Source organism: Suillus bovinus (genome assembly GCF_016758785.1).
Source record: "Suillus bovinus strain UH-Sbo-P2 chromosome Unknown EDB93scaffold_58, whole genome shotgun sequence".
In the NCBI taxonomy this organism is placed as follows: Eukaryota; Fungi; Basidiomycota; class Agaricomycetes; order Boletales; family Suillaceae; genus Suillus; species Suillus bovinus.
The window spans coordinates 17736-30657 of NW_024542114.1; the positions used below are offsets into that span (position 1 = coordinate 17736).

The 12922-nt window shown below is 48.1% G+C and overlaps 4 protein-coding genes across 4 annotated transcripts; 2 read left to right on the forward strand and 2 right to left on the reverse strand.

Annotated features, from left to right (window-relative positions):
- Nucleotides 1-2403: 2403 nt before the first annotated feature.
- Nucleotides 2404-3340, forward strand: EDB93DRAFT_1253352 (uncharacterized protein; the record flags this gene model as incomplete). The annotated part of the gene is made up of 3 exons (XM_041453442.1): nucleotides 2404-2731; nucleotides 2785-3160; nucleotides 3211-3340. 3 exons carry the CDS (start codon nucleotides 2404-2406, stop codon nucleotides 3338-3340), a joined length of 834 nt encoding a protein of 277 aa, XP_041304625.1.
- Nucleotides 3341-4276: 936 nt separating this feature from the next.
- Nucleotides 4277-4459, reverse strand: EDB93DRAFT_1042821 (uncharacterized protein; the record flags this gene model as incomplete). The annotated part of the gene is made up of 1 exon (XM_041444582.1): nucleotides 4277-4459. A coding segment is annotated over one exon (183 nt), but the record flags the coding sequence as incomplete, so codon positions are not given.
- A 206-nt stretch (nucleotides 4460-4665) lies between these two features.
- Nucleotides 4666-5477, reverse strand: EDB93DRAFT_1165441 (uncharacterized protein). The gene is made up of 2 exons (XM_041450169.1): nucleotides 5318-5477; nucleotides 4666-5254 (listed from the first exon to the last, which is right to left on the reverse strand). The coding sequence occupies exon 2, from the start codon at nucleotides 5182-5184 to the stop codon at nucleotides 4750-4752; it is 435 nt and encodes a 144-aa protein (XP_041304627.1). The 5' UTR covers nucleotides 5185-5254; nucleotides 5318-5477; the 3' UTR covers nucleotides 4666-4749.
- Nucleotides 5478-8493: 3016 nt separating this feature from the next.
- Nucleotides 8494-8897, forward strand: EDB93DRAFT_1090761 (uncharacterized protein; the record flags this gene model as incomplete). Its single annotated transcript, XM_041446297.1, has 2 exons — nucleotides 8494-8726; nucleotides 8768-8897. Coding segments are annotated over 2 exons (363 nt in total), but the record flags the coding sequence as incomplete, so codon positions are not given.
- Between the last annotated feature and the right edge of the window lie 4025 nt (nucleotides 8898-12922).

A 12922-nucleotide genomic window follows, 5' to 3' on the forward strand; every position in this document is an offset into this window, starting at 1 on the left:
TCTGCTTGCAACTTGAGGGACATGATGACCTTGCCACTGCACTACAGGCTTGCGTCGTCGGGGGTCTTCTTTTTCGGCCTAATTCTCTCTTTGTTTGGTAACTTCTTCACAGTCTCTTGGCTGTGTATGGTGCCCAACAAACAGAAGTTCTGGTCTAAGGTTGGTTTTTCCTGTCTTGCACCATCTTATGCTTTTCGTACTCTATCCACGTCTTTGAATATTGAATGTTGAACCGAGTACCATAATTCTATAATCTAACTCAGGCCTAGTTATAGATGTTATGTTTTGAAGTTGTGTGGCACTACGGTTCATTCCCTCCATGTGGGCCATCTGGATTCGGTCACGGTAAAGGACTTCGCACTGTTGGCTCCCGGTCACGGTTACTGTGCGCGCCTCGTTTGCACCTGCAAGCGCTCGACTCAGCCTGGCCTGTTGTCGCTCTCCGCAAATGTCATGACAGGTATGAACTAATTCCGCCGTCCAATGCATCTGACAACGATATATAACAATCGAATTGTGTTGAACGTTGACTCGTCATCCTACAGTGCTCCCCCATCCTCACTTATGAGGAGTCGTTCGCTTGGTGTGCTCTCTCACACCTCCGTTCAGTGTAGCTAAGGACGGTATGGAACAGTGGCTTGGGATCAGAGCGCGGCGAGTGATGTTTCTTGTCTGTCCAACGCCGCATTGCTGATTTTTAATCCTCTCCGCATACTTTCGTAGTTCTAACGAGCATCCACTCCCGCACTCGCTACTCTTGTCCTTCCCTCGGTCTCATTATCTGGAGAGCATCGATCGAGCAGTGGCGCAGTGCATTGATACGTTCGGCGCATATACCCACTACGGGACTTCAACCTTCAAGATCTACCTTCCAAGTTTGTGTCTCATTCATCGTCGCTATCTTTCAGTCCAACGTACAACATAATGCTAAGTAGCCCGCAGTCACACCATCCACATTTAGGAGCGATCGCTAGGTAGTCGGGTGTGTTCTAATGCATTCAATGGAGTGTGCTCTGATTCTTTCAGACTGTCTGGACATGTCCCATCGATGATGTTCGTTTGTGAATCTCAAATAATCCCAGTCGCTGTTGGCGGTCAATAATCAATTCAAGTATTATTTACAGCTATCAGACTGGTTTTTCGCATCAAGATGTTTAGATCTAAGCGGTTCCTGCCGCCACCGTGGTGGTATACCATTGGGGTAAGTAGGATAGGGTTCGAAATTGTTTCTTCGAGCTCTGCTTGCAACTCGGAGGACATGATGACCTTGCTATTGCATTACTAGCTTATGTCGTCAAGGGCTTTCGACCTCGTCCTCTCTTTGTTCAGCAACTACTTCATAGTCTCTTGGCTATGTATGGTGCTTGGCAAACAGAAATTGTGGTCTACCTTTCGAAATGTCATCGATGTCATCACTCAAAATATACCTCAGGTTGACAATTTGATACAATGTTATAGGGCCGTGGCGGTGAAGGTCGGTTTTCCTGTTTTGCACCATACTTCCAAGTATCACCGTGACCTATTTCAGTGTTCACCACAATGTCAATCCGAGTATATATTCAAACTCCAGCTCGTGCTCCAAGTCTAGCTATAGGGTTCATGCTCTGCGGCTTCAATTCCTCTTTGTACTCCATCCATACCATCCGGATTCGACAGGCGATTCTGCATTGATGGCTCCTAGTTGGACTACTGTGTGCCCCGTTCGCACCTTTAAGCTCCATCCAGCCTACCGGCTGATCCCACTCCGCAAATAAGTTAGTATCATGGCAGACCATCCACTGACTGCCCGTCTTCTTATGTTCCAAGTTGCTGTGCAGGCTGATGCCGCTTGTGTCGGTCCTTGACTGCAAACATCAGATGAGGCCTAGCACGCCTAGTGACAATAAGACACTCTACCAGGTATGGCAACAACATTTCGAACCGGTGTACTACTTAGAAGCAGTTATGACCGCCGTCCTATCACAGTTAGTAAATCATGATACTGCTCAGCAGCTGCATTCTCCGAGTCGGCCTTATGTAATCAATTATGCAGATCCTGTCTTCGGCCTTTGAGAGACATGTTTCTCCACTGGTACTCCCTGTCGAGGTGGCTTAGTATGAGAGAGACTTGGTAATCAAGGTAAGAGGTAGACTGGGTCGTGATGCTCACTTATTAGACGGGCTGGTCACGAGTATAGGTCAGAGGCTCAATGACTTTGGCTTATCCCGCAGTTCGGTGGCGACAGCATTGCTTATGAGATCATGATATATATTAACAATCAGCGTTTAGCCCGGATATTGATAAGGTGATATGTAAGCCAAGCTATTTCCCCATCCTTGCAGACATATATAAGTGGGATATAACTCACTCCTGGTCATACCAAGGACACTTACATTTCGCTTTACATCAGATACCAACGAACAATGGCTCCTGATACCACCACCACCACCCTCAACTACTTCCTCGCTCCGCCTGACGGCTCTCGGCCTTACAATAAGATCTTCTCAGATGGTGCCGACGGAAAGCCGGGCTCTAACTGGATTCGGGACCCACATGAGGTACAAGTTGAGGACGTGCGCGGGAAGGAGGAACTTTACAAGCTTGACAATGCTGGATTTCAGTACGGGCGAGAAGCGGCAAAGCATACCAGCTTCTTAAATCATGATGAGGTTGAGGGGGAATACTACCCTGAGAGCATTGACCTCATCAAGAGGGTTACAGGAGCAACCAAGATTGTCATCTTTGATCACAGTACGTTGACCAAAAATTTGAAACGACATGTTGATGCCCAATTCATGTCACAGCCATTCGTCGCCGTCGCCCGGGCGAGGTAGATAATGGCCCACAGAAACGTCAGCCGGTCTCCCAGGCTCATGTGGACCAAACGCCTGCGGCATCCGTCGCTCGTGTTCATAGGCACCTCCCACCAACAGAGGCTCCTGCGCTCCTTCGCAGACGGTTCCAAATCGTAAATCTGTGGCGACCTATATCGCATGCAGCCGTAGATTGGCCACTTGCACTATGTGACTTTAGGAGTGTAGATTTCGAGAAGGACTTGGTTCCTGTCGCTCTTATATACCCCGACCGCGAGGGTGAGACATTTGGAGTCAAATACAGCCCAAATCACCAGTGGAAATACGTGAAGGCAATGACCCCAGAAGAGTTTGTTCTTATCAAATGGTGAGCAAAGTCGCTCTGGGGATATTTTTGTTGTGCTAAAAGAGTCTCAGCTTTGACTCGGTACAGGATGGCAGTGTCGCTAGGCTCACCCCTCATACTGGCTTCCAAGACCCAAACACTCCAGAGGGAGCACCGTTTCGGGAATCCATCGAGCTGAGAGCTCTGGTATTCTATGATTAGAATATGTTTTTTCGAGTGGCGTCAAGAATTACGAGGTCGTACCGCGTTGTGTTACTGTATCTGTATTATGCGTAGTTGTACTTTGCTGATTTTACTCTTTGGAACTTTGTACAATCCTCGTGGACGTATCGAAGCTGAATACTGAGCATGCGTTCATGATAAAGATTCATACGGCATGGAGAATTTTGCAATGATGTCGAGTGGTCCGAATCGAGGGCGCGTTTGCCTGCTGTCAATTGCCATCGAATCGTTGGTGGCAGGTCGAGTGGAGTCTGTTCCTTGGCGGTAGAGAGTAGCTTGGGTATTTTTAATGATCCTGAACGGTTGGGATGAGAGCGAGAGTGGCGTTGATTCGATGTAGTGTGTGGGTGTCGATTTCTGGCATTTAGTAGTCATGGTGCCACTTCGCGCTAAGCCAAGAAACGATCTGCATGAGCGAAGGCCGAGCCAGTGACGGTGCCTGCATAAGTAAATCATATGGCGCTGGATCAGTTCAACAATTATACATACACATACATACGACACACACAAATGCTGAACACACACACAGGTCTTGTATTGTACAAAATTCAGTACTATATGGTCAACTATGTTGTTCTAGCTAACGGGTCTTGAATCATTAAGTCGCTGCAGCCCTTGCAAAGTTCTCACTAGACTAACCAAGCCATCAGATGACTAGGGATTGGCACGGGTGTGTCGAAGGTCAGACCCGCACCCGTACCAGCGGGTATGCGGGAGAGGTCTTTGCAGGCTTTGCAAGGGCAGGTAGGCGACCAAAAATGTTAGTAGTATCATCATCCTGTAGTGCCAAATTTAAATACAAAAAATAACATAATAAACAAACCAACGGCGCACCTGGGCTATTGGGTCACCCGAGTCTTCTGATGTTTGAGTGCATACGAGCGCTCATACGGGCCGATCTGTGTGACAGACCAGGCGCAAAACCAGCGCGTTGCTGTGAAGTGCGATAGCCTCATCTGAGTCTTCGTCGTTGCCTCGATGGCAAAAGCGGGTGGAGAGTTGAGTCGCGAGGTTGTTTAATGACATGGACCGATCTGTGTGACCGACCAGGAGAAAAGCAACTGCTTCGCTGTGAAGCGCGATAGCCTCATCCAAGTCGGGCGCAAGAGACCAGAAGTATAGATCTGTAGGCATCGATCGGTTTGCGAGAGAACAGGTACATCAGTAAAACCTCAGATTTATTTTCCTTCAATAACCCACTTTTCTTGCCTTGGCGCTAGCGCTAAGGCATAAAAATAAATACAAGGAGTGATATGATAACTCGATCTTTCCGAAATTTCTCAAAGGCGCAAAGGCGCGGTCCATTGGGTTTGCCACACAAAGGAGAGAAAATGCATATTAAGAGAGAAAATAGTATTATAAATTCAAATGGTGTACAAGTAGCTAGATCAAAATGCAATCTCAAAGGCGTGATGGTCAGCGTATTTATTCACGTAGTAGGCGCGGAATGCATCATAGGAATGATAAAATTTGAGCTCTGGAGGCAGGAATTCCGTGCCGTACACGGGAATCAGATGTGCAGCGCGATAAACGGCGTCAATATGAATGATCGCGTACTCAACAGTATTGTTTGCATCCTCTCCTGGACGAACCACCCACATTCCCGTGTCTTCGTCTGCAGCATCGCCGATTTTGTCGAACCAGCGAACCACAACGCAGGGATACACTTCGCCCCGGTACTGGAATGAAAAAAATGCGCAAACGCGTGCGACTTCGAGACCTTGCATGCCAGGTAGACTAGAGTCTGTGTTGACAAAAACACAGTCGTTGCGTGAATGCCCACCTCGCCAGGAGGGACAAGAGCGGATGTGTTCAGTGCGCATGCCACCAATACCACTCAAATCGCTCGGCGCATAAAATCGCGATGATGCTGAGTTGAAGACCGCAATTTTGCTGAGATAGAGGGGGCATTCAGCAAGAGGTATGTCGGATGGATTGCGGGGATCATGACTCAACTGCAACCAATAATTTCTTGTAGTCGACAAATAATTCACCTCTGCCTAGTTTTGCCGTGGCACAACCATAGTCCTGCCATGTTCTGCCAGTTCTGCCGGTCAACGAACGTTTATCAAAGTGAGTGTACGTTCAGTGATGAACGGCATAGTGAAAATCCACTGTGGCATCGTACACTCACTTTGATAAACGTTCGTTGACCGGCAGAACACTGGGACTCCACGTGCGTAGCACAAACATATCATCCTCGACGCAATAGGATCCCAGGGTCATGATACAATGCTCTTAATCGATTGAACACGCCTCCGCACATTCTACCAAAACTTCTGCTATTTAATAGCAGTAACAATTCTGCCAAATCGATCAGGATCGCGCCCATTCGGAGCATAGTACATAGGATATAAATGCTGGTCGTCGTTCTATACAGTTCCCCCATCCTCAGACACATCATTCGAGACTCCTTCCAGAATATTCCATATTACCTTGCAAGAAATGCGTTTCTCCTTCCTCGCCGTTATTTGTGCTTTGACAGCATCCATGTATGTCAGTGCATGTGCCAAACCGGGATCATTTTGCAGCCGTAATATACCTTGCTGTAAAAACCGTCCTTGTAATCCTGACAAAGTGAGTATGAACAGGTCGCTGTGCATTCAGGATTCAACCATGACTCACCTGCATGCCTTAGAATGGGGTTACGACCTGCGTGTAGTATATTCCAAATAGCCCGAGGCCCCGAGCGGCACATCGTAACAGTGGGTCGTGTTCTGCTTTCGCTTTGGTATCATGTTTGATGGTGCAATACCTAGTTCGGAGTCAATATTAGTACAGTTGTTTGGTACTACTCGAGCAATATGAATGTTTGAATTTATCTGAAAACGATCGACCGTGCATGACTAGTAAGCTTGGTTTCACGAAGCTATTGAAACGAGTGATCATTGCTGTCGATAATCAATATTGGGAAGATGGAACTGACATTTCCTTATGATTTTGAATGTGGTTCTGCATGTTCGTGTAACGTTCGCCTCAAAGGTCGGTTCATGCTGTGCAATCGAAGGGTGACTCATGTCCGGTCCAGGACGCCCCGCCTGCCCCTCCGTCAGACCCGACCACACATGAGAAACTAAAACACACCACCGGAAACGCACATCCCTATCAGATATAACAAGTGAAACAAGGGTAGGGACCTACTATAACCAGGCGTTCCCCGTCCAAGCCGATCCTCCTCCAACAATCCCAAAACCAACCAGTCTCACCTCAAATTCCAATAAAATCAATCGGTATGCCAGGAGGGCGTAGGAGCACAACGTGGGTGCAAGCCCATCACCCACATCAGTGCCACGCACCACCTCACCTACATACGGCCTGAACACGCGTCGAACACCTATCGCGCAAGAAGCAATAGAAGCACTCTCAAACCGAGTACGGGGAGGCCAAATTCCCTACCAATGTTTCGGTAAATTGAAAGCGTCTCGGAGTACGATAACTAATGGCTCACAAAACTTGCGCTGTGTGTGGAATATCGACCCTGTCTATATCTTTTAGCATCAGTTCTTTGAACTGGTCACTGACCAAGTGCTCCGCAGAAACATGTCAGCAGCCTGTGACATGAATTAGACATACATCTTACACAATGAGTGTCATTGAAGTTCCAAATATCAAAATCGTCCTTGTGAATCACAGACAAGCAGTCCGTTATGGTAAAGCCGAAGTTCAAGCTCTTCCGAAGGAAGCGAGACCTCTCTAAAAGGGGTCGATGACCCCCATGCATCAGTACATTAAATCAGTGTGACGTCGGATGCATGCGCATGTAAATATCGACGATCCGACGAACATGAGGGAGGGGGCTGGTCAAGCAGAGTAGCTGTCAGAAGGGATGTTCTAGCAAGCCGCGCATGTGAAACCCATTGAGTTGAAGAAGAGTTAACTTTGACTTTGTAATTATCATCGTAGACACTACGTATAAACGATGTTCTACATAGCCTATTATAACCTAAGTTACTGCTTGAGATACAAATTCGTGAATAGACCAAGAACGCTATCGCTGGGTCACCATAATGCATAGAGACTAACCCCCCGTGACCCTGATGTGAACCTCACTCTAGCTTCTCGGGGTCCAGGTATGGGGACTATTGATTCTATGGTAGATGGTACCCGCGATGATACTCCTTTGAACGCAGTGCTCGGTAGCATCTGCGGTGAGGGCCCGCCGAGACTAGCGGCCATGCACTGATATCAGGATTCCATGATGATGGACTTAAGGAGTGATCGAGTTTAGCCCTTCACCCATCATCATCCGCATAGTCCCGACTACGCATACATACCTACATCGTAGACCACATCCTGTCCTTGTTATCTCCCGCCGTGTCACTCAATACAGCGCCGTTCTCCAGCTTCAACAGGGAGGGGATTAGCGAATGAGATAACTGAAACCAGTTGAGCCTGGAGTATGGGATGTATTGCAGTAAGCTATATGCATGGATTCGAAGGACCGACACGGTGCTGGAGTAGCTGCTCAACAGGAAAAATGACGATGTGGATGCAAGATATATAGTCAGGTTCGAGCGCTGGAGAGCACCGACTGCTCGATGAGATGCATTTTGGCAGATGCTGAAGACAAGAGTCGGGCGTATGTATGCACTAAAGCGCTGGGATGGTATTCTGTCAAGGACGGTGGGTATGACGCTAGGGTGTACGATTGGCATAACGATAATGGAGGCGTAGAGGCAAAAACCTCGTGTCCTATGCGTCTATAAAAATGAATTTGAATGAGACAAGGTGAATGCACTACTTCATGTGAAGCTCCACTTCTTAAGATGAAATTCAGTCATCAGTATCCTCTCTGCGAAGTGCTGTGACTCTACACTTGCGAGTGCACGGACCAATTATTTCGATTTGGGAGGCAACGGAGCTTTGGAGTTCAATACGGCCAAACAAACACAGGACCATGCTACAGATCTTTCAAATGGCGGCGTCTGAACAACCACTTCGGAAACAAGTCTCCCATTCATCCAATGAATGTTGTGGGAACTTGAATCTTCACTTTAAATTTTGGACTGGAGGTGATGAGTGTCAGCGGTTTTCGAACACTATCCTGCTTACCCTAATCGTATATCACCACGGTGGCGGCAGAGACCGCTTGGATCTAAATATCTTGATGTGACAAACCAGTCTGTCATAGACGCTTCCAAATCATAAATCTGTGGCGTCCTATATCGCATGCAGCTGAAGATTGGCCACTTGCACTATGTGACTTCAGGAGTGCCGAGTTCGAAAAAGACTTGATTTCTGTCGCTCTTATATACCCCGACCGCGAGGGTGAGACATTTGGAGTCAAATACAGTCCAAACCACCAGTGGAAATACATGAAGGCAATGACCCCAGAAAAGTTTGTTCTTATCAAATGGCGAGCAAAGTTGCTCTGGGGATATTTTTGTTGTGCTAAAAGAGTCTCAGCTTTGACTCGGTACAAGATGGCAGTGTCGCTAGGCTCACCCCTCATACTGGCTTCCAAGACCCGAACACTCCAGAGGGAGCACCGTTTCGGGAATCCATCGAGCTGAGAGCTCTGGTATTCTATGATTAGAATATGTTTTTTTCGAGTGGCGTCAAGAATTACAACGAGGTCGTACCGCGTTGTATTACCGTATCTGTATTATGCGTGAATTTTGGAATGATGTCGAGTAGTCCGAATCGAAGGCCATCGAATCGTTGGTGGCAGGTCGAGTGGAGTTTGTTCCTTGGCGGTCGAGAGTAGCTTGGGTATTTTTAATGATCCTGAACGGTTGGGATGAAAGCGAGAGTGGCAATTGATTTGATCTAGTGTGTGGGTGTCGATTTCTGGCATCTAGTAGTCATGGTGCCACTTCGCGCTAAGGAAGCGATTCGCATGAGCCAAGGCCGAGTCAGTGATGGTGACGGTGCCTTGAGTCTCAATTAATGAAGCTAGTCAGAAGTGCAGAGCGAGTACTGTAAAAATGACTGCACTCGAGTGCGAAAGGGGTGTGTAGAGGCTTGTAGGATGTATGGATGAGGATTGTAAACGAAAGCAGAATGATACATACAGAATGTGGTGAGTCTGAGATGATATAGATATGATTATGATACGCTGCTAGCTGTTACGACTTGGATGGTATCTTGTTGGCGACGCTCAAACAGAGCGTGTGTCGTCAACGGTCGAGGACGTCCTTGGGCTAGCCCAAGGTTAGGGGTCTTACTTGGCGAGGCTTCAGCAAGTAAGATTTGACGCCTATGTCCGAATCGGGTAGCTTACGTCAAACGGGTGCTAGACGATGAGCTGTATCTGCCAAGGCTTACGACACCCGAAGGTTAATCGTAAGATCGTCGTTAATTAGAAGGACGGAAGTCTGACTAGTTAACAGGGGCTTTGCTCGTCGACGAAGTCGATGAGTAAAGATCGAGACTATAGGCTTATCCGCGAAGAGCAGATAAGAAGATAGAATATAGACTGCTGGCTAGGCAGAAAGGATCACTCTGGTGAGAGTAGGAGGTCAAGAACCAAGTAGATTCAAGTTAGGGAATATGGTACATGGTAGTAGTGCTGCCGTGGTTCGGTTCGGAATGGTCAGGTCCGGTTATTTTCACGTTCGAACATGAACTGAACCCAATTTTTTTTACAGTGAGCAAAAAAAAAACGTAGATATTTTACAGCGCACAAAAAAACATAGATAGAACTTGTACTCGTAGCTACACATCCAACATGGCTGCTTCTGCCTCAACCTTTGCGGAAACATGGCCATTCTTGTATGCTGCCTTCAATAGCTGCAGTGAGCTGAATGTGGATGCTGCAAGTCCATTGCGTCGAACAGTAGAAGTGATCCCTCCGCTCGAAAAAGCCTGTTCGGAGGGGACGGAGCTTCCTTGAATGGGCAAGTAGTCTCGTGCAATGCGTGCTAGAGTAGGATACTGCAATGAGTGAAGCTAAGGAACCATTTAAGTAGCAAATAAACAGGTCATGATGAGATTACTTACGCCCCACCAGGCAACAATGTTGTCAGCTTGCTCTAGCGGCAAAGACAGATACATCGTGAGTTCTTGATGAGGATTATGAGCGCGTTGGTCTGCGGCTTGACAGGTTTTGATGGCCTCGCGCATCCACGTGTCACTGTACCGATTTTCATGCAAGGGTCTTGTTGGCGGAGTGGGTTCTTTGGCAGGTGCCCGAGTTGGTGGTTTATAATACTTGTCAAACTATAAACATAAGTTCAGGAATGCGAACGGATCGTCGAGAACCAGCTATAACTGGCACTGGTTTGCAACCTGTGAGAGTAGGCGCAGAGGAAGGAGTCGGCACAGAGGAAGGAGTAGATAGTGGGACAGTATCATCAGGATCATGATAAAAGATGATGTCCTTAGCATCCTTAAGAGATCCATCAGTATTGAGGGCGCATGCGTCAGATTCAGACATGATGATGAGTGAACTCACCTGGTGCTTGCTCCTTTTAACTGCTAACAAAGTGAACAACCGCTCTCCAAGGCCATATACATTGGAGGGTCGCGAAAACAGCCCATTCGAGAGCCGGGGGTGCGGGATGCGAGCCTCCGGAAAGAATTCAAAGTCGTCGCAAATCCCGAGGATCCCAATGACCATGGTGGCAGAAGTTGAAGTTGAGTCGAAGTCGAAGTGACCATTACTAGTAGTGTGTGCCTCACCGATAACATGAGGATGCTGCGGTTCAGGGGTTCGGAACGGTTCGGGAAGGTCCGAACCTATGTCCAAACTGTTCGGGTGATGGTGGACCGCGAACCTCTTTCAGGTCCGGTCTGTCCAAAACTTGGAACCATGGACTGAACCAAGGACGAACCTGACCAATGGTCAGGTTCAAACCACGGTTCGGGACCGGACCACGGCAGCACTACATGGTAGTGAGTTTATATAGAGGACAGGAGGCGTATTAGTGGGTGATAACTCGTACTACCAAGTGAAGTAAACGATAAAGGGCATAACCATAAAAGGAAGGCACATTCGGGGTGAGACACAGGTGAACCAGAACGTGCTTGATAAGAAAGTGAGTCAAAGGTCAAAACAAGAAGTGAAACGCGCAGGGGCACAATCGTGCAGCTGCGGAGCTAAGTATAGGTAACATGTGCGACTGCGCACTGAGTCAGAGATCGGGAAAGGGAACAGGGCAAAGGGGATGCATCATGCATCATATCATAGGTTACCGTCCGGACGGTAAGGGCAAGGGGACTGTCCACAGGATCAGTCAGGCGGTGGAACAGAGCATGGGTATGCTTCATCAGCGAAAGGATCCGGCCAGATGTACTGGCTCTGCTGAAGCGACAGGTAGAGGGCGAAAGGGAATGCGAGGATGACAAGGATAATGAGGGTGAGGTCGGGGTGAGGGTATGATGCAAGGGCTGATACGAGAAGGATGAGGAGAAAAATGGTAGGGGCCCAAGCGTCTAGATGTTCTTGTAACATTACCCCGGTTTCTAGGACTGAAATCAACAAGTTCAGTTATCCATGTTGTCATACCAGGAGGGGTCGCAGTCGAGGTCACAGAGTGCGTCCATGGCTTCTAAGGTGTTCTCTTCTCTATCTTGTTCGAGTCGCGCAGCGTTGTGATCATACGCTGCTTCTAACTGATGCATGTCAGTGTAGAACATTTCCGAGGATATTCCTCGACGAAGGATCTTCTTGCCGTGAAGGCGAGGGCAGAAGGGGGTGAGATGTCCGGGGGCGAACCGTCCACAAATGCGGCAGAAATATCGCTCACATTGTTTCTGTTTGTGGCCATACTGGTGGCAGACCCTGCACTTAAAGTTGCACTGGTAGGGTTGTGGGGTCGTCCTTGTGTGCGTATCGTTAAGTATTTGTTGCCTAGTGGGATCCTGGCCCGGTACATGTCGAGTGATGGGTAATCCGAGTGCAAGGATGCGCTCGGTATTTAATCTGCGACTTCGTCGAGGGGTGTGCGTAGGTGGAGGGACAGGGATAGGGGTATCGTCCCTCATGATAGGAGATCCGATAGATAATATTGGTATGTCATCAGTGGAGGTGAACCCTGGAGGGGGAGTGGTCAGACAAGCTTCCAAGCTCGGTTTGTCTTCTTCGTTCGTCTTTCTCCAAGGTGGTATGCGAGTTTCCTCACTCGACTTTTCTTCTTTGTGCTCCTTCTTCCCTTTATAGGGAGCAGGTAACGGGTCATTGGCTACGACCTCGTCGTTGATGATGGCAGCTCGGAGTTCTTCGAGCTCATCACTAGTCATCATCCTATGCTGCTCTTCTTCGTGTTCTGCGAACAATCTGTCGATTTCTTCTGACGTGAGGTTGGTGGGAATGAGGTTGGATCTTTTGGAATGGGGGGTTGGAGCACTGCACTCGGCAGTACGCTCGACAATGGATGCCTGTGTAGGCAGTTGGTTGTATGCAATTTCTTCTTCTATTTTGGCAACTGTGTCACCAAAGTTTCTGGATGCTAGAAGGTTCAAGAGGGACCTCTTGGCCTTCGTGACGGAGTATCGGGTGATCAGGTGAGGGGGACGGATACCGGATGGTCTGGCTGTAAAAGCGATAGTGTCAACTGCCCGAAAGGCATTGACAATTTCCAGGAGAACTGTGTCTTTGGTACGGTCAATAAAGCTGTC

Coding starts and splice junctions, on each gene's coding strand:
- EDB93DRAFT_1165441 (XM_041450169.1), bottom strand. CDS start 5,184: ATGCGCACTGAACACATCCGCTCTTGTCCCTCCTGGCGAGGTGGGCAT.